This window comes from Antechinus flavipes, chromosome 4, assembly GCF_016432865.1.
Source record: "Antechinus flavipes isolate AdamAnt ecotype Samford, QLD, Australia chromosome 4, AdamAnt_v2, whole genome shotgun sequence".
Classification (NCBI taxonomy): domain Eukaryota; kingdom Metazoa; phylum Chordata; class Mammalia; order Dasyuromorphia; family Dasyuridae; genus Antechinus; species Antechinus flavipes.
This window is the reverse complement of record NC_067401.1, coordinates 73,788,697-73,813,626: the sequence shown is the minus strand read 5'-3', so window position 1 is coordinate 73,813,626 and position 24,930 is coordinate 73,788,697. Positions and strand designations below refer to the sequence as shown.

Here is a 24,930-nt window from a genome sequence, read left to right as displayed (position 1 = left end):
TTCCAGACTTAGTATAGCCATTACTGGCATTAGGGATAGGAGATGGCTGCAACGACAGAATGCCATCAAGGCTCATCTTCCTGATTTTAGTTCTGGCTTCAGACATTTACTAGCTATGTGACCCTGGGCAAGTCATTTAACCACATTTGCTCCAGTTTCCTCATATGTAAAATGAAGTGGAAAAGGAAACAGAAAACCATTCCAGTGTTTTCACCAAAAATACCCCCAGATGAGGTCATGAAGAGTTGGACATGACTGAAAAGTGACTGAACAACAAAAAAACAGCCAAAAGCCCAGTGACTAAATTGGAATGTCTAAAGGCAAGTAATATCTAAGAAGACTAAAAAGGTAGGAAGGAACCAGGTAATAAAGGTCTTTAAAAGTCAAATAGAGGGTTTCAGATGTGATTCTGGAGGAAATAAAGAGTCCACTGGTGTTGAAGTGTTGGAGTTAGGGAATAGAAGGGTGTTATGCTCAGACTTACATTTCAATTGTGGCAGCTGGTTGGAGCAAATACAAGGGCAGAGCTGAGGATGACCCCAAAGTTGTAAGACTAGGTGACTGTTATAATAATGGTACCCTCAACAGTAAGAGATGAAAGGGAGGGGACTTTGACAGGAAAAAATTATGAGTTCGGGTTTGGACATGTAGGATTTAAGATGTCCATAACAGGCAGTTGGAAATGGAAGGAAGGAAGTCAGAAGAGAAATTAAGGCTAGACAACAGATCTAAGAATCATCTGTGTGAAAGTAATTGAATACATTGGAAGTGATTATCTAATCAAGTGAGACAGGATGGAGGGAGAAAAGGACTAAGAACTGAGCCTGGGGTGTATACTCAAAGTCAATAATGGGTCTGAGCTGAATAAAGATCCAGCAGTCTTAAGAAGAAAGGGTCAGAACCATTCCGAGAGCATTTTGGAACTACAACCAAAAGGATATAAAACTGTGCATACCCTTTAATCCAGCAATACTAGTAGGACTGAAGAGAGTGAAGAATACTGAGAGGATGGGGACAGTAGAGGCAAGAAGATGGGTTAGAATGGGATCAAGAGGAGGAGTGTGCCTTGGCAAAGGGAAGAGGAACCTCACTATGTAAGAAGGGAAGCAGGAAATAGTAGCAGAAGCTGTCTAAGTGATGTGAGATGGGGAAGAGGCAATTCTTGTTGGACAGCCTCAATTTTTCTCAGGGAAGGACAATTTTAACTCAGACCTTCCTGACTCCAGGTCTACCATTCTAATAAATGTACCACCATCTATCTGCCTCCAAGCACAAGCCATGTTAAAAATATAAGAATTTAATAAAACCTTAAAATGTAGATGATCTGCATCTGCTTCCTAGAATGATGACTTTGGTTCTGGTAATGAAGCCCTTATCTGATGTGTATTTCACAAAGAATATGTGCTCTCTGGCATGGCCCAGGTGACATTTAGTCCAGGCAGGACATTCTTAAAATGGCCCAAAGTCCAAAGAATCAAACTTGATCCTTCTTCCCAGGACGTGTCCTCATTTCTCTTGGATAGTATCACCCTGTCTCTTCAGGGATGGCATCCTCCCTCTCACCAGGGATAGCCAGCTGGCCCCTTCTGCAGAGTCCATTCATGGCCCTCCATTTCCCAGCCAGAATCAGTGACTGAATGATGGTCAGCCTGAAGAGTGATGTAAGTGATACAGGCTCCACTGGGTAAAGCAGCCTTCTATAAACTCATAACTTTAAAGCAAAACCCTTCAGACACCACCACCAAAACCACCCTCCAGACGTCTACAAGCCACAGCCTTTGCCCTCTAATAACTACATTAGTAAAATACAAGAAATCAGAAATTTAAAATTTTTTCTTACAAGATTATAAAGGAAACCAACTACAATAAAATAGTAAGAAAACTGAACTGTGATCACCTGAACTCTACAAGATGTTAGTTACTAGTGATTCTGAAGTAGTATTGCATGCAAACAATATTTCTGGCAAAAACAATATGATGGGAAACTGGATGTGATTTCTCTTTCTATTGGTGACAAAATCACAAGTACTGATAATATTTCTGTAGTTCACTCCCTTCCTCTGTAATGGAAGGAAATGCTAAACATTAAGTCAATGAAGATAATATGTAATTTTTTCCCCATCAGTTCAGAGGTACCCTGCCACAAATCAATTCAGGTTAGAAACTCCTGCTTTAAATAATCCACAAATGGAAAAACCCGTCCTTCAGTAATTGAAAAATGGAGTAATAATAATAACAAATTAATAAAAACTACCTTTAATTCTACTTACTCCAGTAGCCTATTTATGTGTAGTTAGAAATAAGTGGAATATGCATAATTATAAATAGCTTGATTATTTAAATTAGAATTACTGACATGCTAAGATGTCTTAATAATGGCAGACCTCAAAAATGAAAAAGGATGGAAAGAATCTTTCTGATAACAGGGAAAATACCCACACATTGAACGTTTACCCCACCAAGGAAAAATTAATCACTCATCCCCACCTCAAAATAAGAGACTCAGCAGCTCTGAAAGGGCAGTCATGCAAAAGAAAAGGAGAAAAGCTCAAGCAATTCTCTTGAGCTTTCCCTCCAGAAAAGAAAAGTATAAAGGACTGGTAGAGGACACGAATCATTACTCTAATAGATTTAAATTGCTATAATAGATTCAAATGGCAGAACCAGCTTCCTCTTCATCATCCAACTGGAGCTTTAGTTAGCCACACTCACTTGGAATTGGAAACCTGTGAATCATACCATACACATGATTTGGCTTATGACCACCATGACATACCTTCACATATTCCATCACTGGGTCCAGGAGATGCGGATCCCTGCAAAGGAAAAACATAAATAAGTAAAACGCTTTCCTTTCCTGAGAAAAATGTCGAGATTATCTTATACTTCTTGATTCACATTATAAAGCTGCAAATCCACATCCAAGGAAAATCACACAATCACATTCTCAGTAGAGTTGTCCATATATTCCCTGTCGAAAATAAGCAAAAAACATTGATATTTTTGCAGCTACATAAGAACCATACAGCTGCTTTTAAGCATTAAAAAATACTTGAAGAGCTCAAGGAAACACATTCTGAAAAAATATATAGAATGCTAATTGTCTCCAGCTCGACCTTCAAGCTTTTAATATACTTAGGACTGATTAAATTTCTCAACCTACCTCCAATTTCTTGATTTCTAAAACTGAAATAATAGCATCTTATCTTTACTTCTTTCATAAAAGATGCAATGATCAATTCATCTAAAATTTTTAGGGAGAATGGGGCTGGGCTCTGAGGTCAGAGAAGCTTGCATTATTGAAGTTAATTCTCTTAATTCTTTAATTCCCTTTTCATGGTCTGGAAACAGCTGAAAATTGATCTGTCTCCAAATGCATTTTAAAAAGTTGCCAATAATTAAATCACCAAGGGAACATCCAAATGATTTTAAAGTAATGAAAAGTGTGCCTTGTTAATGAGATACAATTCAAGTAAAGAGATAGGCAAAACTCAGAATAATTGAATGGGCCTTAAAAAGGAAAACTGGCAATGATCTTAATGGAAAGAACAAAAGAGCAGGGCTTCCATTTCATTCTATGAAAAGGTTTTTTGGTTGGCCATTGGTATTGGCTTCCCTCTTGCCTGTACATTAGTTTTCTTTCTTTCTTTTTTTTTTTTTTTTACTGTGATTGCCAACTCATATTTTTGGATTTCTGCCCTACCCCCAATTAAACCAGTTATTTTTATTGGTACTTCCCTGTTCCTCAGAAGTACACCACCAGAAACTTGCTTGAACTATGAGATGACAGAAAATTGCCAGAAGATGGATGCATTGTCCAATTTTGTGTACAGATGGCCCGCGGTCCCAGAGGCCAGGGTCAACAACCTCTGTGGTCACAAATGTCATTAGCAACCTGTAAAGGCTCCTAGTAGGACACTGGTCCATCCACGTCCAGCCCCCAAAGCATATGCCACACAAATACTTCAAGATAGGATTACTATTTACTAGGGTTCTCTACCCCAAATTTAGGAAAACTCAAAAGGCAAGGAAGTCCCTAAGATTTGACTGGATAAGACCTGGTGACCTCAGGACGAGCAGAGTTAATTCTTGGTCACCCAGATCCATAAAGGTAAAGTCTGAGTCCTTCAAACTTGGAAGGATAGCCCAAACTCCCCCATGCTACCTCAGTAACCCTTGTTCCAAATCCCCCCTCTTCCAGTAACCATACTGTGTCCTAGAATGAAAGGAAGGGGGCCCACATAATAATAAAAATAATAGTTAGCATTTACATAATACTTTAAGATTTACAAAATGCTTTACAAATTTGAAACTTCACAACAACCCTGGGAAGAAATAATGATGATAATGATGATAATAATAATAATAGCTCACATGTATATAGTGCTTACTATATACCAGGCACTGTGTGAAGAACTTTACATATATTAATTATGTCATTTAATCCACCACAACAACAAGGAGGTAAGTGCTATCATTACCCCCATTTTACAGATAAGGAAACTGAGACAGATTAAAGAATTTGCCCATTATCTAATAATTATCTAAGGCAAGATTTGAACTCAGATCTTTTGGACTCTAAGCTTGATGTGTTATTCAGAAGCAAGTACTATTATTATTTCCATTTTACAGATGAGAAACTCCAGACAGAATTACCCAAGATGGGGCAGCTAATAGGTGTCTGAGGCTGTATTCATATCTACGCCTGCCTGATTCTGAGTTTTCCACTCTGGCTGTACCAGCTCTGTATTTGGGCTCCCACTCTCATTTGCCATTTATTGTTCTGCAGTTTTTCATTTCTACATCCCTCACTTTATTGTGCCCATGCCAACGAGATAGATGTAGACTCTTTGAGAACATGGATTGTTTTCTGTTTTTCCTTTGTGTCTCCAACACTGCTCAGAAGTGCCTTGAACATAGCAGCTTTTGTGCATGGAATATTGGTTTATGGATGAATGGTTGATCAAAGTGAGGGAAATATAACAGAAAAAGAAAGGTGTAACAAAAAAGAAGAAGGGAGGAAGGGAATTCTAAAAAAGATGAATGCTTATGAAGAGTGAGGACTGATGGAGGGCCAATCACAATTGTTTATCCCTCTCTTTGTATATTGATTATTTAATCAGCAAGTGTTTAAGTTCCTACTATGCGCCAAGCAATGAAAAAATAAGGTATCTCCCTATTGTCAAGAAACTTACATTCTACTGGCATGATACAACACATTTAACTTTGGAGCCGGATCTAGGTTCAAAATCTGGACTCTGCTACTTACTACATGAATGACCTTGGGCGAGCAGCTTTATGTATATGCTTGTGCCTTTATTTCTTCATCTGTAAAATGAAGGAATGAGAATAAATCTCTTAAGTTCACTCCCAATTCTTGATCTATGATCCTATGATCCCATGACTGAAGTAGGATTGATGGGAAAGGAGAAAGACTAAGAACTGGAAAAACAGAAAAGGCCACTTAAAAGAAGGAGACATTTACACTGAGTTTTGAAGGAAGCTGGAAGTTTAAAGAGGCAGTCTAGGAGGAAGAACCTTTTAATCCTATGGTACAGTATATGCAAAGATATGGAGGCAAGAGACAGAATATTGTATATAAGAAACAGTGAGTTTGGTTAGAAGGTCACATTAGGGGGAGTAATGTGTCATTAGCCTGGAAAAGTGGAATAAAATCAGTTTTTAAGGGGTTTAAAAATCCAATAGACAAATCTGGATTCTGGGACTATTTGATGAAGGAAATAACATGGTAAAATTTGTACTTTAGGAATATATATCTGGTATTAGACAGAAAAAAGGTCTGAAGGTGAGAAAAACTTGAGATGAGAGCCAAATGTGTATACAAATCTAAGAATAAGGCCTTTTATTTGTTTTTCCATTTTTATGTTAAGTGGAGATGATATGCGAAGATGATTATAGAAATTAGGTCTAAAAGATAATGTAAGAGTTCATTTTAGTAGAAACTGAAGTTTTTACTGGCATTGATGCACATCCTCCCCTCCAAAGCAGGTACTCTTCATGGACCTACCTCAAATTATATTGATGAATTTAGACCTAAAGAATTTAACTTCCTGGTTTAATAATAATAATAACAGTCATGATGATGGTAGTAATGATGATGATAATAACTAACACATTTATAGCATTTGGAGCAGCTAGGTGACACAAGGGATGGAATAGACCTGGAATAAGAAGATTCCTATTCCTGAGTTCAAATATGGCCTCAAACACTGACTAGCTGTCACTTCACCCTGTTTGCCTCAGTTTCCTCATCTGTAAAACAAGCTGGAGAAGGAAATGGTCAACCCCTCCAGCATCACTGCCAAGAAAACCACAAATGGTGGAACTTTGCCCCAAAGACTATAAAACTGTGCTTACCCTTTGATCCAGCAGTGTCACTACTGGGTCTGTATTCCAAAGAGATCATGAAAGAGAGAAAAGAGCCCATATGTGCAAGAATATTTGTGGCAGCCCTTTTTGTAGTGATAAGGAACTGGAAATTGAGTGGATATCCATCAGTTGGGGAATGGCTGAATACATTACGGTATATGAATGCTATGGAATATTACTGTTCTTTTAGAAATGATGAACAAGCTGATTTCAGAAAACCCTGGAAAGATTTACATGAACTGATTCTGAGTCAAATGAGCAGAACACAGTAACAAGATTATGTGATGATCAACTGTGATCATCTTGGCTCTTCTCAATAATGGGTTGATTCGCAGCAATTCCCAGAAAATGATATCCACATTAAGAGAACTATGGAGATGGAACATGAATCGAAACTTAGCACTTTCACCTTTTTTTATTTGTTTTATTCTTTTTCATGGCTTTTTCCCTTTTGGTCTGATTTTTCTTGTACAACATGACAAATATGGAAATACATTTAAAAGAATTTCACATACTTAACCTATATCAGAATACTTGCTGTCTTGGGGAGGAGAGAGATAAGAGAAGAAGGGAGAAGAATTTGGAACAGAAAATTCTTGCAAAAATTTATCTTGAAAACTATATTTACATATATTTGGAAAAATAAAATATTATTGAAAATTTTACAAAGAAAAGAAAATCTCAAATGGGGGTCTACAAGAATGAGATACAACTGAAAGAATTCAACAACAAAATCTAGCAGTTACTATGTGTCAAGCACTGTGCTAAGCACATTACAGTCACTATCTCACTAGATTCTCAGGACTACTAGAATGGGGGAGTGGAAGCAGTGCCATTTTACAAATGAGGAAACTGAGGCAAATAAGGGCTTATCTAGGATCACAGAGCTATTAGCTATCTGAGACTAGATTTGAATTCAGGCCTGCTGAATTCAGTGCCCAGTGCTCCTTTAAAACAAAAAAAAAGAAGCAAGGAAATATGGATTTATTAAGCATCTACATATATATTCCAGGCAGTGTGCTAAGTGATTTACAAATATTGTATCATTTGATCCTCACAGCAACCCTGGCAGATTTGATGAGAAAATGAAAACTGAAGTAAACAGGGTTAAGTGACTTACCCAGAGTCACGTATCTAGTATCAAAGGCTACATTTGAAATTGGGTCTTCTTGACTACTCCCACCCCATGCCCATCCCCATCCACTGTGCCATCTAGTTACAATATATACAAAGCATATATATTCTTCCTACCTTCCCTATATCTTTTGAGAGCATCATCAAATTATCTTCAACTCTTGGTTCTTCTTCATTCCCAACTTTCAAATCAGATACTAACTAGTACCTATGGAGTTCTGCCTCCACAACATTTCTTAGATGTATCCCCTTTTTTCCCCTCAAGGAGCCTCCTAACAAACTCCTAAGTGACCTCTCTGCTTATAGTCTTTCCCTCACTATTGCCTCCTGAACAAAACTGCCAAATTGATAGTTTTTAAGCAGAAGTCATTCCCAGTTCAAGTTTCAATAGTTCTCTAATGCCTCTAGGATAAACAATGAAGATTTGGCACTCAAATCTCTGGATAATCTTGTTCCAAACTCATTCTGGTATTATTTCACATTGCTTCCCTTGCTATTACTCCAAAACTTGTCTATTGGTTGTTTCTTAGACTCTTTGCATAACAAGAGTTTAATTCCTACAATATTTTGCAGATGCCAAATATCTTCTTATCTATTCTCACATTTAAGTTTAGCAGTCTTATGAAACAGAAAATCTAAGTATTTTCTTTATTTTTACAGTTGATAAAACTGAAAATCAATCAGATTTGGCTGAGATCAGTTAATAAGGAGTAAAGATGGGACTTGAAGCCCAAATTAACTCTAAATCTAATGTTCTTGCAGTCACATAATAACTAGTAGCAACAATTCCAATGATCTTGTGATGAAGAGGGCCATCTGCACCCAAAGAAAGGACTAAGGGAACTGGGTATGGATCACAACATAGTATTTTCATTCTTTTTGTTGCTGTTTGCTTGTGGTTTGTTTTCTTTATCATTTATTTTCCCTTTTTGATCTGGTTTTTCTTGTGCAACAAGAGTATTGTATAAATGTGTGTGTGTATGTTAAAATGTCATATTAAATACATGTATAATATGTATGTGTATATATAAATAGATAATAAATAAATAAAATTATATATATGTGAGTATGTATATAAATATGTATGTATATATAGATAATAAATAAATAAAAATATATAAATGCACATAAGATAGTGTAAGTGTGTATGTTTATATGTTAAAACCAATATATATGTATATAATACATAATATAAATATAAATATTTATATATGTGATTTATAAGTATATATAATGGATTTAATATATATTTTAACATATTTAACTTATTTTGGATTACTTGCCATCTAGGGGACGGGGTGGGAAAAAGGAGGGGAAAGTTTTGAACATGGAGTTTTGTAGGGGTCAGCGTTAAAAAATTGTTCATGCATGTGTTTTGAAAATAAAAAGCTTTCATTAACAAAAAAAAAAAACTGGTAACTAAATGTAGGGGTCATGAAATTATATGTTATCAGTAAATGTTTGATTTGTATGCCTATTTTCTATACCTATATATCAGGGTCACATAAAAATTGCTTGGGACAAGCAGGGGACACAAGCAGAAAAAAGTTTAAGCAACTCTGGGCTAGAGGTCATCTAAAGTGTTCTTTCCTAGGGAGAGAGAATGATTTTAAGAGGAATTTATGCTAATCCACAGGATGAAGCTGCCATTTTTCATTCTGACTCCTTAGAGAACAATGAAAAGGCTAAATCTGGGGCCTTGAAGGGCACTGCAGTGTCAGCAACTGTGACCTATGAATCCCTGATTATTTCTTTGAAAAGTTTATCGCAGACTTTGGGCAACCAACAAGATGCCCAAGGCCACTAAGACCTCATTCCATGGCACAATGAATACCTAGGATGATTGTGTGGAGAGGAGAGAGAAAATAGGAAGGGAAGGGAAAGATATCCGAGCTAATTTGTATGACTGTAATTAATCAGTGTTATATTCAAATAAATGGGGGAAATCATATCCTAAAACTAAGATTTCTTCTTTTGATTTAAGGAATGAGTAGGATTACTTACTTCATTGATCAGGCAACTTTTCTATGACTACAATTATTCCTTCCACATTGTGTGTGTGTGTGTGTGTGTGTGTGTGTGTGTGTGTGTGTGTGTTGTGTTGTGTTATGTTTGGGGAGGGGGGATGTTGGGATCAGGGCCCCAGAGATCTGGAAAATTGGTGCAAAATTTTTTGGTCCTCCCTTCGCACCAAAGAAGAAGTCTGAATTTTTCTTTTTCTTTTATGACATGTTGTAAACTTTTGTGTTATGCATTTCTGAATTTCTAAACTTTTTCTGTCATCTGTGTGTTGCCAGCAGCTTCCACAAAATTCCCTCCAAATTCCCATTTAATTTCTTATGCCAACCCACGATATATCCAAATCACAATGGGGAAAGTTGCAATGTGGAAGGAATAACTAGTATAATGTAACAGCTGTCTGAGGACACTGAGTATTAAGGAGACTTGTCCAGAGTCACTCAAATGGCATTTGACAGAAAGAAGGAGAAGCTGGCCTGAAGGAACAGACTGTAAGGCACTCAAGGCATTCCTTCTCTGGCCAATAGCCCAAGCTCTCTTCTAAGAAAAATCAAAATCAAAAATTTTTAATATTCAGGAGAGAGGAAGGAGTTACAAAACAAAGAATGCTTTAAAATCACAAAGTTTGGAGAGCTGGCTTACACCAAATTAAGCTACTTTTATTAGTGTCTGACTTGAAAAAATAAAACTCTTTCTGTCCTATTCTTCACAAAAGTTAGCCATACCCCAAAACAAAACCAAAAAAAACTAAAACAATCAACCTTTGTCTTATAGAATCCTCCTTTGTTTATGAAAGAGGATCTAATTTTCCCCAAGAGACAAGACAATAAACAGTCCTTGAAGCAGGGATTTACAGTCTCTATAAAAATAATCTTGGAAATAAAACAATGTAGACAAAAAAGGTTTTGCACTTAAACCAGTAACAAACCGTTAAGTCTATGAATAAAGCTGCTAATGAGGACGAGTCTTTATTCCCCTAAGTCTGGGGGGCACCTGTGAGAGGAAGTATTGTCAAACAGACATACTTGTGCTGGATGAAAAACAAACAGCAGACAAAGCAGGAGTAAAATCTTATTCCTCTGGCTTGAATATACCATACTAGGAGGAGAAAATTAATTGTCAAATTGGGCAGCAGGGGCACATGAAGAGTTTCTGCCAAATACTCAAGGTTGAGTACTCAGATAAGGAGAGGACAGGAATAGTGAGGGGGGAACTGGAGGTTTTAGTCCACACAAAGCAAACCAACAACAATGGGAAAACAGCTATTTATAAGACTGGGCTAATCAGGCATTCTTGTTTTTAAAACTCCCTAAAACCTTGGGAATGGAGCAACAAAGTGGTACTGCCTGGAATCACAAAGACCTGAGTTCAAAATCAGTTCCAGATACTTAGTACCAGTGGGACTCTCAACAAGACACTTGATCCCGGCCGGCCTCAGTTTCCTTATCTGCAAAATGAGCTGGAGAGGGAAATGGTAAATCACTCCAGAATCTTTGCCAAGAAAATCCCAAATGGGGTCACAGAGTAAGATGCGACTGAAAAAAGAATGAATCATCACAAAACCTTGGAAAATCAAGAATCTGTGCACATTGTTATTATTCTAACACTCCAAGGACATCATCACAATATGATGTTTTTCTTTACAATAATTTAACATTTCAATTTGCAGACTTCGTTTGGGTGGGATAAAAAATGAGGTGTGAGAGGCAGGGTATCATCACTGATAAGACCATCCTGGAGTCAGAAAATCATGGGTTCAATTTCTAGTCCTGCTTATGACTCAGACTAGCCTGTGTGACCATTTAACACTCACAACGCCTAGCCAGCTCTCCAAGATGAAAACTTGCCAATGAGTTGCTGATTCTCCATTTGTAGAGGATGTGTTCACCTATGAAATTTCAGTCTGAACCTTTACTGAACAACTCACTGTTTCCATTCCACTTTCCCGCCCTCCCTAAACTCCCTGTGTAAAGCAGTTAATAATAAATATAACTTCATCTTTTGCCCAATACTGGGAAGTGTTGGAAAATGTAACTAATTCATAAAGTACTGCATAAATGTTAGTTGCTATTATTGCTTAAGAATCATTTCTACATAATAGCTAATATTTACATAGTAATCTAAGATTTCCAAAGAACTTTACTCATATTATCTTATTTGATGTTCACAACAACACTATTTTAATCCTATTTTACAAATGAGGAAACTAGGGGGCAGCTAGATGACTCAGTGGATAGAGTACCAGACCTGAAGCCAGGCAAACCTGAGTTCAAATCTGAACTCACACACTTAATATTTCCTAGCTGTGTGACCCCAGGCAAGTCACTTTACCCCAATTGCCTCAGCAAAAACCAAAAACAAAACAAAACAAAAAAACAGCAACAACAACAATAAATGAGGAAACTAAGGCTGAGAAGTTAAGTGTCTTTGTCTAGGATCAGCCTTCATCAGACTTAACTACCAAGAGCAGGTATTCCTAATCTTCCCCCTCCTCAACTTTGCTTCTCATTTCTTCCTGAGGGAAGGACTATCTTCCTTTCTGCCCTGTATTTGTATTCCCAGCCTATTCCAGGTACATTATAAGTGCTTTTACAATTTTTTTGTTGTCATTTACCCTTCAGTATTGAAAGGGACCAGGACATCAGGGAAGTGACAAGCTATGACAGGCAAGTGAATTGGATTCAAAGAGGGAGGGCTGTGCAAGGTCACTTGCCTCACTTTCCCCTCCACAGCCATCTGGGTCCAGTGACAAGACACAGAACAGGAAGACTGGAGATGGTCCCAGATGCCGTGGGAGACCTTTGCTTGTTGACTGAATAGTTGATTGCCTCCAAATTGGATTGCCTCCAGACTGGCCATTGGTGTGTCTAGTAGCTACAGTGCACTCTCCCCTATCTCTACTTTTTACAATGTCAAATTTCCTTCAAAACTCTATTCAAGTGCCACTTTCCTGCTAGTGTTCTCCCCCACCCAAGTTTTCTTTGCATTAATTATATACATCTTTATCTATGTCCATGCTGTCTTCCCTAATACATTGTAAACTGCTTTAGAGCAGGGGCTGCTTAATTTTTATCTTAGTATCACATCTAGGCCCGTGCATAGCATATAGATGATAATGAATAAATGGTTGTGGATTGCCACCTCTTATTAAAAATATTCCAAAATCCCTAGAGCAGACTTAAGCTTTAATAACGTGTTATTATTGTGGTTCCATTTGGCGTTTTCTTGGCAGAGATACTGAAGTGATTAGCCATTTCCTCCTCCAGCTCATTCTACAGATGAGGAAATTGAGGCAAAAAGGATTAAATACCAATCCTAGGGATACATGCATATTAAGTATCTGAGGCAGAATTTGAACTCAGGTTTTCCTGACTCCAGGCCAGGCGCTTTATCTACTGTTCAACCTAGCTGCCCAGTGTACCATCCAGGTTCCCTTTAGTAGCTTAAGCCTGCACTAAAACTCTTGACAGACTATTCTAAAAGCACTCTCTCTTGATCTGTGTCTCTCTTTCTCTTCCTCATTTCAAGTGGGCAGGGTTTTTGATGGTGGGAGGGAGAGAATAGTGACCTCATTTGGAATTTTTCCACAAAGGCTTAATTTAAAAAAAAAAAAATCTACCTTTAACTTATATAGATAACTATATGTGGTGTTCCCAAAGTTTTAATGCATCTTGAAGCTTGTGTGAAGTTTAAAACAATACTAAGACTTTAGAAACACTTAGTATATCAATAGATATGTAATAATTCCACCAAATGACTAACTTGCAGTTAGAGTTTCTATTGACTAGGTCCTCATTCAATTCAATTCAACAAGCAATTATTAAACACCTTCATTAAGAGATACATTAAAGTGAGGTAAAAATGGTGATTACTAATCTTTAGGAGTTTACATTCCCTTAGTGGGGGAGAGAGAATATGTTTGTAGTTTTGTTTTGTCTTTGTAGTTCCAAATTGTACTGTGTGTGTCAGTCTGCCTGTTTCTCTCATTAATTTTCTCTCTACTTCCATCTCAGTGTCTCTGTCTGTCTGTCTGTCTCTGTCAGTCTCTGTGTGAGTTACTCTCTCTGTCAATCTCTGTGTCTCTCTCTCTGTCTCTGTGTATGTGTGTCTCTGTCAGTCTTTGTCTCTATCTCTGTCTTTCTATCAGTCTCTGTCTCTGCTAGTCTCTCTCTGAATCTTTGTCTCTGAATCCCTCTATCTTTGAATCCCTCTGTCTCTCTGTGGGTGTCTCTTTGTGTGTGTATCTCTTTCTGATTCTGTGTATGTTTCTGTGTGTGTTTCTGTCTCTGTGCGTCTCTCTGTCTCTGTCTCTCTCTTTCCCTTTCTCTCTCTCTCTTTCAAAACAGAACAAAACAAAAGTCCCTGCCCTCAAGGAGTTTATACCCTAAGAGACAGATACAACCCAACCCAGTAAAGGAGGGAGGGAAGGACAAAATAGACCGACACCTGCACAGGAGCAGAAGGGAGAAGCTAGGTAGGAATACCCAAAGCGAGAAAGGGACGTCACTTAGATAAGCATTCGTTAGAATTAGCACATTGTTTTCTACAAATAGATGAAAGGTTTGGCCTTCAGAATACAAACAGTTAGTTAAGCACTTGCTAAACAGAGAGTGTTAGAGTGCCCCAGGGGGGAGGTACAAAAGAACTCAAACTGGATCCCGGTCCGGAAGCTCTCCAAGGGGAGGTGGAGAACTAGTCTCTAAATCAGTTTAAACATTTTCCTTTATATCATGTTTACCTTCCTACTTTGCTTAATGTACCCTTTTTTTCTAAAGTATAGAAAGGAGAAACATTAGCCTGAGCTCCTTTCAGGAGGACCAACGATTCCGAATCAGTAGGACATGACTTAATGAAGTTTTGCAATCCCTCTGACTGCTGGCATACATGCTTGGTTGACACTACCTTCAGCATACAGTTCCTAAAAGCCCCCTTGCCAGCTGCTCAAATAATCCCAGTAGCAGTCAATTTCCACTGAAGGAATGGGGGAGACAGCACTCTGGTTCAGGTTCCCATCACATCTTACTAGCAGATAGATTCCTGTTTCAAGTTTCCTCCGGCCCCGACTTTAACCCATCCTCTCAATCAAATACCAAGGTAATTTCCCAAAAAGGATTAATCTCACCATGTAGCCCACCCTCCCCTTACTTCAATTAATTCCAGTGGCTCCCTATTACCTTCAAGATGAAATGTGGAATCCTGCTGGGCTTTTAAAACTGGTCATAACCTGATCCTTCCTGCCTATCCTTTCCACAAGAGATCTACCAGGGACATTGACCTGGCAGTTTGTTCTTCAAACTCAAAACTTTCTCTCCAAACTCTTTACCACTTCATGGTCTATATTTCATCCCCTCCTCCATGCTTAGAGATCCTCCTTCCTTATCCTTCCCTTTCTTTCTTCATCCTGTTTTCTCGACTTGCTTCAAAAATTAGCTCAAATCCTATCTTTTGTAAAGGATCCTTCTGGTCAAGACTCCCCTTCCTGTGAGTATCTTCCCTCAGAGATTTCCTTCCATTTATGCTGTATGTATTTTGAATGTATAATTATTTTGTATTCTGTTACATTGGAATGGGAGTTCCTAGAGAAAAGAGGCTGTCATCCACCTTTATTGGCATCCCCATTGCTTAGCATAGTGCTAATCTGCCCCCAGAAAGTGCTCAATAAATGTTTTTGACTCATTTTACATTAGAAAGAAAATTTAACCTGGGCAATAATGACTAGGTAGCAGTTAGATAAATACTTATGATAATGAAGTCTTATTGAACCCCTAAAGCTAACATCTTACTCCAGTATTATTTTGTTTATATTTTTAAAATAAATCAAACTGGAAAAAGATTTTAAAAAATTAATTGTGGGATACTTGGTTTGATTTCTATTTAAGTGCACCATATTATCAAAATGCTAAAATTCTTTATAGTTAAGCTAAGACTAGGGTCCTTAAGTTTCTAGTTATAGAACCCATGTTAACACCCTTTAAAAAAGGGTGTTACTATTTAAAAAGTTATTGATCTCTTCCCTTTGAATCACCTCATTTCTAATACATTCTGCCATTTCCCTAGCATCTGCAGTATTCCACACTCAGGAACATCCCATTCCTTTAAGGAAGAAAGGAAGAGGCACCCTCGTTATTTCCTTTTCAGGGCCAAGACTAATCATTTTAATGAAACAGTACTTAGTTCTCATGCTTAGTTGTTTGGTTATTGTTGTGATAATCATGTATGCTATAGTTCTAGCTCTGCTTATTTCATTGTACATCATTTCATAGAAGTCTTCCCAAGCTTTTCTGTATTCTTCATATTCATTGTTTCTTGTCCTACACTTAAAGCTTTCTTGTAATGTTATAAAATAACTTTTTATTAGGTTCTTTCATACATTTCCTCCAAGGCCATTATTATGTTATAAAACCTGGGAACAATTTCCTAGATCCCTTGAAACACTGCCCAATAACAACCACATCTCAATCATCACAACCTACAGCAATCTGTACAATTTGTTTAGATATTTGATGGTCAATGGGCATCTGTAAGTTCTTTGCTATTACAAAGAATGTGGCTTTAAGTATTTTGATGTTTAAGGTATAGGCCCAAGAGTGTACTAGAATTAGCTAGTTGTTACATTTTCAGTGTGCGCATAATTACACCTTGGAAATTGTGAAATCTCCAAAAAAAAAAAAAAAAAAAAAAAAAAAGGGCTTGATTTATTATTTTGTTGATTGTCTAGACTTAAGATAGTGATTAAGAAAATGTCAAGAATGCAGATTAAATTTAAAAGTGTGTTTTCCTTGTCTTCCTCCCTCCAGCTTGTTAAACATTTATCATCACTCTTCTATCATATGATTCTTTCAATAATTTCATTTTGCTTTCCAGAATTATTAGAAAAATTCACAATTTCAATATTAGTTGAATTTTGCATTAATATATGGAAAAGCGACATTTAATGTCCTCAAATCTAGAAGTTAGTTAGCAAAGGGGTGGTGATTATGACAATAAACCCTTAAACATGAGGGAGGTTACAACTGATCTCTTTGATTTTTGGTTTGAGGTTCTATTGGGGGTGAAGAGGACAAGCTATCAGCAGAGGGGCTATAATCATAGCAAACAACTTAGAGATCTACCAAACAAAGCTTCAAGGTCACATAGTGGATTCTAAACTGCCCTAAGGAATCTCTTTAAGACTGGAGCACTGAATTTGGAGTTGGAGAATTGGATTGGAACTCCAGTTCTGCCAATTACTATCTGTGTGACCACAGGAAAAGTCAGTTAACCTTTTGGGGGCCTCAGTTTCTTCATCTGTAAAAGAGAAGGGGTTGGACTAGATGGCCTTGCAAGTCCTTTACAACTCTTCTATTATAGTACTATAATGTTATTGTCATTATATATGAATATATATTATATATATAGCATAGTCCTGTTACAGTAATCTAAAAAGTTCTCACATTTAGATATGGAATAATGAAATCAAGATTCATTTTATTTTCATCCAAATATCTACCTTAAAATGGAGTAAATATTAACCTCTTCTCTCTTGGATCTCAAGACTTGCAAAGGAAAGAAAAATGTTGGGGGAAAGGATACAGAAAGTCCTGGTTTCCAGACCCACTATTATTACATAAATCATTTGGTTATAAGCAAGTCTATACTAGTTACTTAACAACGACACAGTTACCTGGATAAATGGTATTCCAACTCCATGGCTGGTAATAACTACTCTGCCATCAATTCAATCAAGCTGTTTTTCAAAGTTAAACTCAAACTTTGCTGCATCAGCTTCAAAATTAATATTTCCTTTTTCACACTTAAGATGGAAATTGTTTGAAATGCCAGGAAGGGAGCTAGGTACAGCTAGAATTTGTTGTATTATCTTTTATTGGGGAGGATGGGGTTGGGGGAAGGCAGGAGAAGAAGAATCTTGAAATGAGGCTGTTTCTAAGTGAACAAAAGACTGCCTTGTAGAAAGAGTGACTTCATCATAAGAAGATGGGAGGGAGATGTTAGATTGACAAATGTATCAATGGAGCAAGGAAATTGTTCCTAAATTTTGTAACATTGTAAAGGGCCTACAGCAAACACACAAAGGAGTCTAATAAAGAGTTATATTACAGCTCGAGGAGGAAGTTAGAGTGTATACATGCCCACACTTATTTAAAACGTGTTGCAATTCCAAGGGCACTGAAATAATAAAGCTTCCAGACATGAACTTAAAAAACAAAAAGAAACAAAAACCACTTTTCACATCTCAGGTTATTTATAATTTTTATATTTATATAAAATTTATATTTAATATTTATATTTGTTTTAACAAATGAAAAGAGACTCATTTCTTCCTAATCTCCCCCATATAATTTCTATTAATATATCTTATTACATTAATTCCATTGTTATTGTTTAATCGTTTAGTCATGTCTAACTTTTTGTAACCCCATTTGGAGTTTTCTTGCAGAGATACTGAAGTGGTGTGTCATTTTCTTCTCCAGTTCATTTTACAGATGAGAAAACTGAGGCAAACAGGGTTAAGTAACTTAACTTGCACAGGGTCACACAACTAGACAATATCTGATGTTGGATTTGAATTCAGGTATTTTTGATTCCAAGTCTGGCAGTCCACTGCACCACTTAGCTGCCCATTATATTAACAAATTATATTAATAAATTAATGTTATATTAAAGGTGTGCTTTGCCATTCTCAGGTCCTGTACACAGGATTCAAAAAGGTTATTTTTAAAGAAGTGAGAAATAAAGTAACTGAGTCCCATTAAATCGTATAAGTTTAATCTTCAGTATTCCATAATTTTACTGATATTAATTAATGAGATTCATTAATACCTACTCTTTTTCTCAGCTGAAGGAAGGAAAATCAATGTATGTGAGTAGCAGTGAAAATTAGATACAAAACTATCTGTATATGTGACAGAAATGGTCAGAGTGTCACAAGAAGACAGCTATAAGGCTGTCTTGATTCATAATGATTCTATATGAATGTACATATAATGATGGAAGACAGTGGTATCAAACTTCTAAATTCAGATTAAAATGTAAATGGGAAATGTTGAGAAAATAAAAATAGAATATAACATAAATATTATTGAATTTGTGATTTTCTAAATTTACATATGGCCTGTAGTAACCCATTTCTATTTTTGGTTTAATAGATGGTCAGGAAAACCTGGATTCAAGTCCACCCTCTATTATATTCTGCTTGTGTGATTCAGAGTAAGTCATTTAATTCTCAATGTCCCCATGTAACCCTCTAATATGAATAAATTGCAATCTTAATACCTATACTAAAATAGTATCATAGACTTCCTCAAAAATGTGTAAATGCAAGAATGTGCTGATAAATGTTTAACAACTGGTTCTCCAGAAGAAGGAAAAATTGAACTCAGCACTCAAGTTTAATTTGCATTATTTACCTTTTTGCAATACTTTCTAAAATTTAGACAATCAACAAAACCAAATAACCTGGGTCGACTTATACCTTTTGCCAATTTCCAAGGTATAAATAAATGCTCATGCTGAAAATTTAACAATCGGCATACCCACTACCATATATACATAATACACACATAAATAAATACATCTACTAATATTTGGATTAATACATTTATCTATCCAACATTTGAGAAATTACAAGGCATAGTGTATCGAGGACCAGTTTTAGAATCAGAAACTACCTTCCCATTCTCCCTCTGACATATGCTAGCTTTGTGACCAAGGATAAATCACTTTACTTTCCAGTTCCCCAGACAACTCTCTAAGATTTTTAGTTGGCAAAAGGGCTATGGAGTTTGCACATACAAACAAAATCACAAGTCCAAATCCCTTCTAATTTAAAAAAAAAAAAGGTACCTACTATGTATCAAGAACCATGATATCCTCTTTAAAATTATCTCGTTCAAATCACAATAATCCTGGAAGATAGATTACTGTAATCGTCCCCAATTTGTGGCTGGGAAAACTGAGGCAGAGATTAAATGAGTTGTCCAGGGTCACACAGTAAAGTGTCAGAGGCTAAATCTGAACTCAGATCTTCCTGACTTCCAGTCTAACATGCCATACATTGCCCCATTTAGCTGCCTCTATAGAAAAATAATTTATATGAGAAATAAGTATAATATATGAAATGCAGAAATGTATTTCAATTCTTCAAAAGAGCTCTGATTTTTTTTTAAACCAGTGCAGCTACTTTCCACTAGTAGTGCTGATTGTTAAATCTCCATGTCTTAGCATCTTCTTCATTAATTCAACTATGACCTCTATGTAGATAATTTTCAGATTTATATATCCAGTCCTTTGTGACCTGCAGGCCTGCTACATCACCAACTGCCTGTAAACAACTCAAACTCTTCATATCCAGAACAGAACTCATCATCTTCCCACTAAAAACTACCCCTCGCTCTTCCTAAAGTCTCTATTTCTCTTAAAAGCACCACGATCCTTCCTATCATTTCATATTTACTACCCTGACTCTTTTCTCTCCTTCATACATAACCAGCAGCCAAAACTTAAAGAGTTTCTATCTCAATTTCACTTAAATAACTGTCTCTCCTCACCATTTATACAGACAGCACTCCAAGTTTAATCCTTCCACAGTCTTTCCTCCCAAATGGTCTCCCCTCTCCTATCCATTTTTCACAAAACCACCAAATAATGACTCTTAAAGAGAAGATGCAACTATATCATCCTCAAAATGCTCAAAAAAAAATTATATGGATTCCCTTTTGCCTCTTGAGTAAAATACAACCTCCTTTGTGTGGTTTTTAAAGCCTTTCACAATATGGCTCCAGGGCTTTTTAGACATCCCACCAAATCTCTCCACTTGCTGTCACCATATTCAAGATTCCATCTTTCATCCCTCTACCTACTGACAGGTAGCTCCTCATGCCTAAAATGCATTCTTTTCCTTTTTAATCTTTGCCTTAGAGAACTCCTAGCTTCCTTCAAAACTAAATTCTTTCACTCAAAGCCAACTATTAGATTAATTTCCTTTTCAATATTTCAAGCATATCTGATTTTGTTGGGGAGTAGATAATCCCTATATAACCTAGAAGATTATATGTCTTCAAGAATTCCTATGGGATATATATGTATATGTGTGTGTGTGTGCGCACATATATATTTAGGTACATAAATATGTATTTTTGTCCTTCTGTGACTAACTTTGTCTGAATCTTTGTTTGAATCACTGAACTCACACTACTGATCTAGCCTGTACTCAAATGTTTTTCAAGCTGAAACTGCTACAGTTATTGTTATTGTTATTCAGTTATAACCAATTTTTCATGACCTTTCAAGGGATTTTCTTAGCAAAGACTGGAGTGGTTTGCCATTTCCATCTTTAGTTCATTTTACAGATGAGGAACTGAATCAAATAGGTTTAAGTGACTCTTCCAGAGTCACACAGCTAGTAAGTGCCTAAAGTCTGATTTGAATTCAGGAAAGGTTTTCCAAGGTATTCCAAGCCTAGTGCTCTAAACACTGCACCATCTAATTGCCCCTACTTAGAACTTCATTTCACTGGTATAAGCCTTTGAGATCCAAGGATCAATCTCTGTCCCAAGATGAAGAATCAGGAATCAAAGTGCAAGAAAGAATTGGCAATTCCTTTCAAACATTTTGTAATCTGGGGTTCCAACACAGGTATGTACCAATTAACCACTGTGTCACTTCTAAGATTTATAGTTCCAATGCAATCTTCCTATACATTTTTTTTAAAACCAAGATTCACTCTTGTGTCATCAGACACTCTTGCTTCTCCAAGATCTCTGCATCAGTGTCCTCTGTTACACAGGGTCTTCAGGGAAACCAATAGTCCATTGGGTCTAGACAGAAGACACAGGAGTGTGTCTTTCACACAAAAAGGGCAGTAACTAGAGAACTGTATCATCCCCCTCACACAGTGTGCCTAATTATGCAGAGAATAGCCCTTTTTTAAGAACCAAGGTATGGTGCTGAAGGGAGTCTATATTTAAACACAAAAAGAGATTATTCAGGGAAAACAAAAGTGCTCCTGACTGATAAAGAGTTGGGGAGGTCAGAGGTTAGCCCATCCTTAACCCAAAGTCTGGACTGTGGAAAGTGAGAGTCTCTTCTCAGGGCCATTATTCTGTCCAGTTGAAAAGGCAAAGGATGAGAAAACTGGCATATCAAGGCCAGTGTGTCTTTTGGCTGACACACACTGCCTGGCATCAGTGAATCGCCAACTTTCAGGCCGTCTGAGGCCAAATACAGAGCTTTTTAGAAGTGAACATTGCTCCCTGTGGCTGCTATCTATGTGCTATTTTTCCATTTTTAAAGAGGGGTGGGTGTGTGTGTGTGTGTGTGTGTGTGTGTGTGTGTGTGTTTGGGAAAGCTGACCTTTAGATGTTTGTTTTCCTCCCTCTCTACAAATTCAAAAGCATAATGAAAATGCTGGAGTTTTTTTTTTTTTTTTTTAAATGAATAAGCAATGGGATATTCCCTACAGCAAAAGGAAAAGGTACTTCCTGATCCATCCATATGGCAGTTTCCTAGTGGATCCAGTTCTAGACCAGGAGGCAGGAAGAATTGTCTCAGAGTCTCAGACTTATTAGCTATAAAAATCTGAACAAGTTACTTACGGCTAAGGAGAGAGCTTCTTTGCTATTCCTTATCCTATATAACTCTATATATCCATTTCCCAGGCCTTTGCACTTGTTTTTCTCTGATTGCCCAGACCATGCCATTGCTCCCTGGCCACCAGTTCTGTATATGTTTTGTCTCCCCTTATTAGAATGAATGGAAACTCCTTGAGGTCAAGGATTATTTTGTCCATATACCAGTTGCATTGCACAGTGCCTGACATAAAGTAAGAATTTACTAAATATTTTTTTTCATCCATTCAACCAATCAATTAATAAAGGAGCTAGAACCCAGGTTTAGGACTGTAGCTGCTGCATTGCCTACAGCTACCTTACCTCTCATTCTATCTGTAGCTAGATTCCATCCCTGGGTTCAGGTGTAGGAAGTAAACTTTCCCTTCATACCCAAATCAACCCCAACCCCATTTGCCTTACAGTCCTGCTCAAGATTCTCCAGGACCACCCTCATCTCCAGGCTAGCCAGCATCTTCCCAAACCCTTCCTTTTATGAGTCCATTGCAGCATTCCTTCCTCACTTGATCTCATGCTTACCCGTTCAGTCCAAAGCCAATTCATTTGGTGCCTGAGAAAAATAAAATTCCATTTGGATCCAAGTTCCTTTCTTGGATTGCAGATCTAAATTGCTCTCTGAGCAAAGGTACCAGAATCTCTGAATTCTGTGTCTACAAAATTTCTTGTTCTTTCCTGAGATCACAAAGCACCAATAATTGCATGTTCCTCCCCTTCTCTGTATCTTCCCTACCCTACATTCATTCCCCTTCAACCATTATTTGCCCGTCTCCCTCCTTTCCTTCCTCCAAACTTAGAACAACTGTCTATATTCACTTACTCCACTTCCTTGCCTTTCTTTCCTTCTTCTACCCCTAACTTCCAATTCTTCTTTGGACACTGAGATTAAGATAGCAGAAAGAACACCTAATTGAAGGGAAGATCTTAGGGGCCAATAAGCAAATCATTCCAAGCTCCCGGCACTTGACTTTCTCTGAACATTGTGCCTGGCCATATACTAGACAAACAGTATATTACACGTGCTATTATATAAAAATGCTAACTCCTTGCCTAGACTTGTCTGGTAAAATGAAGACATTAGGCTAGATTGACCTCCAGGGGTTCTTTAGATTCTGAATCTGGAATCCTTGGCTCATAGATTCACCAAATCTAATCACTTTATCTCTCTGTCCATATTTCCCCAAACTCCAGGCAAAAAAGAACACTGCTCCTCTTCTAGAAAGTTTCTCCTTTGTTGTTGAGTTGAGAAGTCGTGACCAACTCTTCATGACCCCACAAACCATAGTGTGCCAATGCCATCCATTAGATTTTCTTGGCAAAGATATGGAAGTAGTTTGTCATTTTTTTTCTCCCTTGGATAAGGCAAATCAAGGATGAATGACTTGCTCAGAGGCACACTGCTGAGTGTCTGAGGCTGAATTTTATCTCAGGTCTTTCTAAGTCCAAATAGCACACTATCACCAAAGTCACCTATCTAGCTTTCAAGTTTTTCTTACTAGAAATCTATCATATAACATTTTTTAAAGTTTCTTCCCACTTCTTTCATTTTTCCTTCTGTCCAATTCTCTATTTTTCTTCTTCCGGTGTAATAAATTTGTCAGCTGCCCCACCTAATAAATTTAGGCCTTATCAAAAACTGTTTTCCATGTCTTACATTCTCTCTTTCCCTTCTAGAAAATTTTCATGCCTCCAGGTATTCAATTATCTTTTCTACAAGCCTTATGTTTCTAACCACCATCTCTATTCTGAACAGTACACTGCATTTGCAACTGCTTGCTAGTCATCTTTATCCAGATGTTTGAATTGTATATTTCTAATTAAATATAGAAAAAAAAAAAACTCTTCTCTTCCAAATCAGCTCCTTCTCCTAATCAGTCACCATATTAAAAACACCTAGATTTTTTTTTTTTTTTTTTTTTGGTATTTTGTTTTGGTATTTTTTTTTTTTTAAGTAGGTGACTCTTCTTCCCTCTTCCACATGCCTAATATCCATCCAATCAGCTGCTAAGTCCATTCAATTCTATCACTATCAAATCAGTTCCTTCCTGGTAATTCCTATCTGATTCAATTCACCACAGGTTCTTTATAACCAATGAATTTACAGATTGAGTCCCTCTTCTAAGCCTCTGATAATATCTTTTGTGGGGAGGAAGTGAGAAAGAGAATTTGAAACTCAAAATTTATAAAAATAAACGTTAAAAATTTTTGTTGACATGTAATTAAGAAAAAATGGAAATAAAAATTAAATGTTAAAAGAATGTCTTCTGTAGTACTTTCTAAGCACAAATTATAATTGCTCATGTGCAACAAACTTCCAACCTTTTGTGATTTTGCAGTCAGAAATTCCAAATGGACATGATGATTATTCCACCTGGTCCAAGAGACTCTTTCATAATTTTATGTCATAGACCCCTTCACAGTGTGGTGAAGTTTATGGACCCCTTTTCAGACTATTTTAAAATACTTGTAAGAAAGTGCTAAATTGCAGTTGAAGGTCAGTGAAAACAAAGAGGTAACTGTTTTCCCCATCCAAATTCAGGGACTCTCTGAAATTTATCCACGGACCTCAAAATGTCTGTGAATCCTGGATTCTAGGTTAAGAAGAAGACCAGAGGTGGCTGCTGGTAGAGTTGGGCCCAGAAGCAGGAAGACAGAAGTCCAAATTTGGTCTCAGTTTGTGAAGAAGAAAAACCTGTCAGAATTTAGTATTCAGCAAACACTTACTAAAAGACATATTCTCTACAGGGTCCTGGTTGATGAAAAC

The 24,930-nt window shown here is 37.0% G+C and overlaps 1 protein-coding gene across 1 annotated transcript in view; it reads right to left on the bottom strand.

The window, feature by feature from the left end:
• BCAR3 (BCAR3 adaptor protein, NSP family member) overlaps nt 1-24,930 on the bottom strand; it is a 165,860-nt gene that overhangs the window by 120,443 nt on the left and 20,487 nt on the right. Inside the window, exon 3 of the mRNA XM_051993319.1 lies at nt 2,777-2,816. Within this exon, the coding sequence (XP_051849279.1) occupies nt 2,777-2,816 (40 nt within the window). The remainder of the gene's footprint in view (nt 1-2,776; nt 2,817-24,930) is intronic.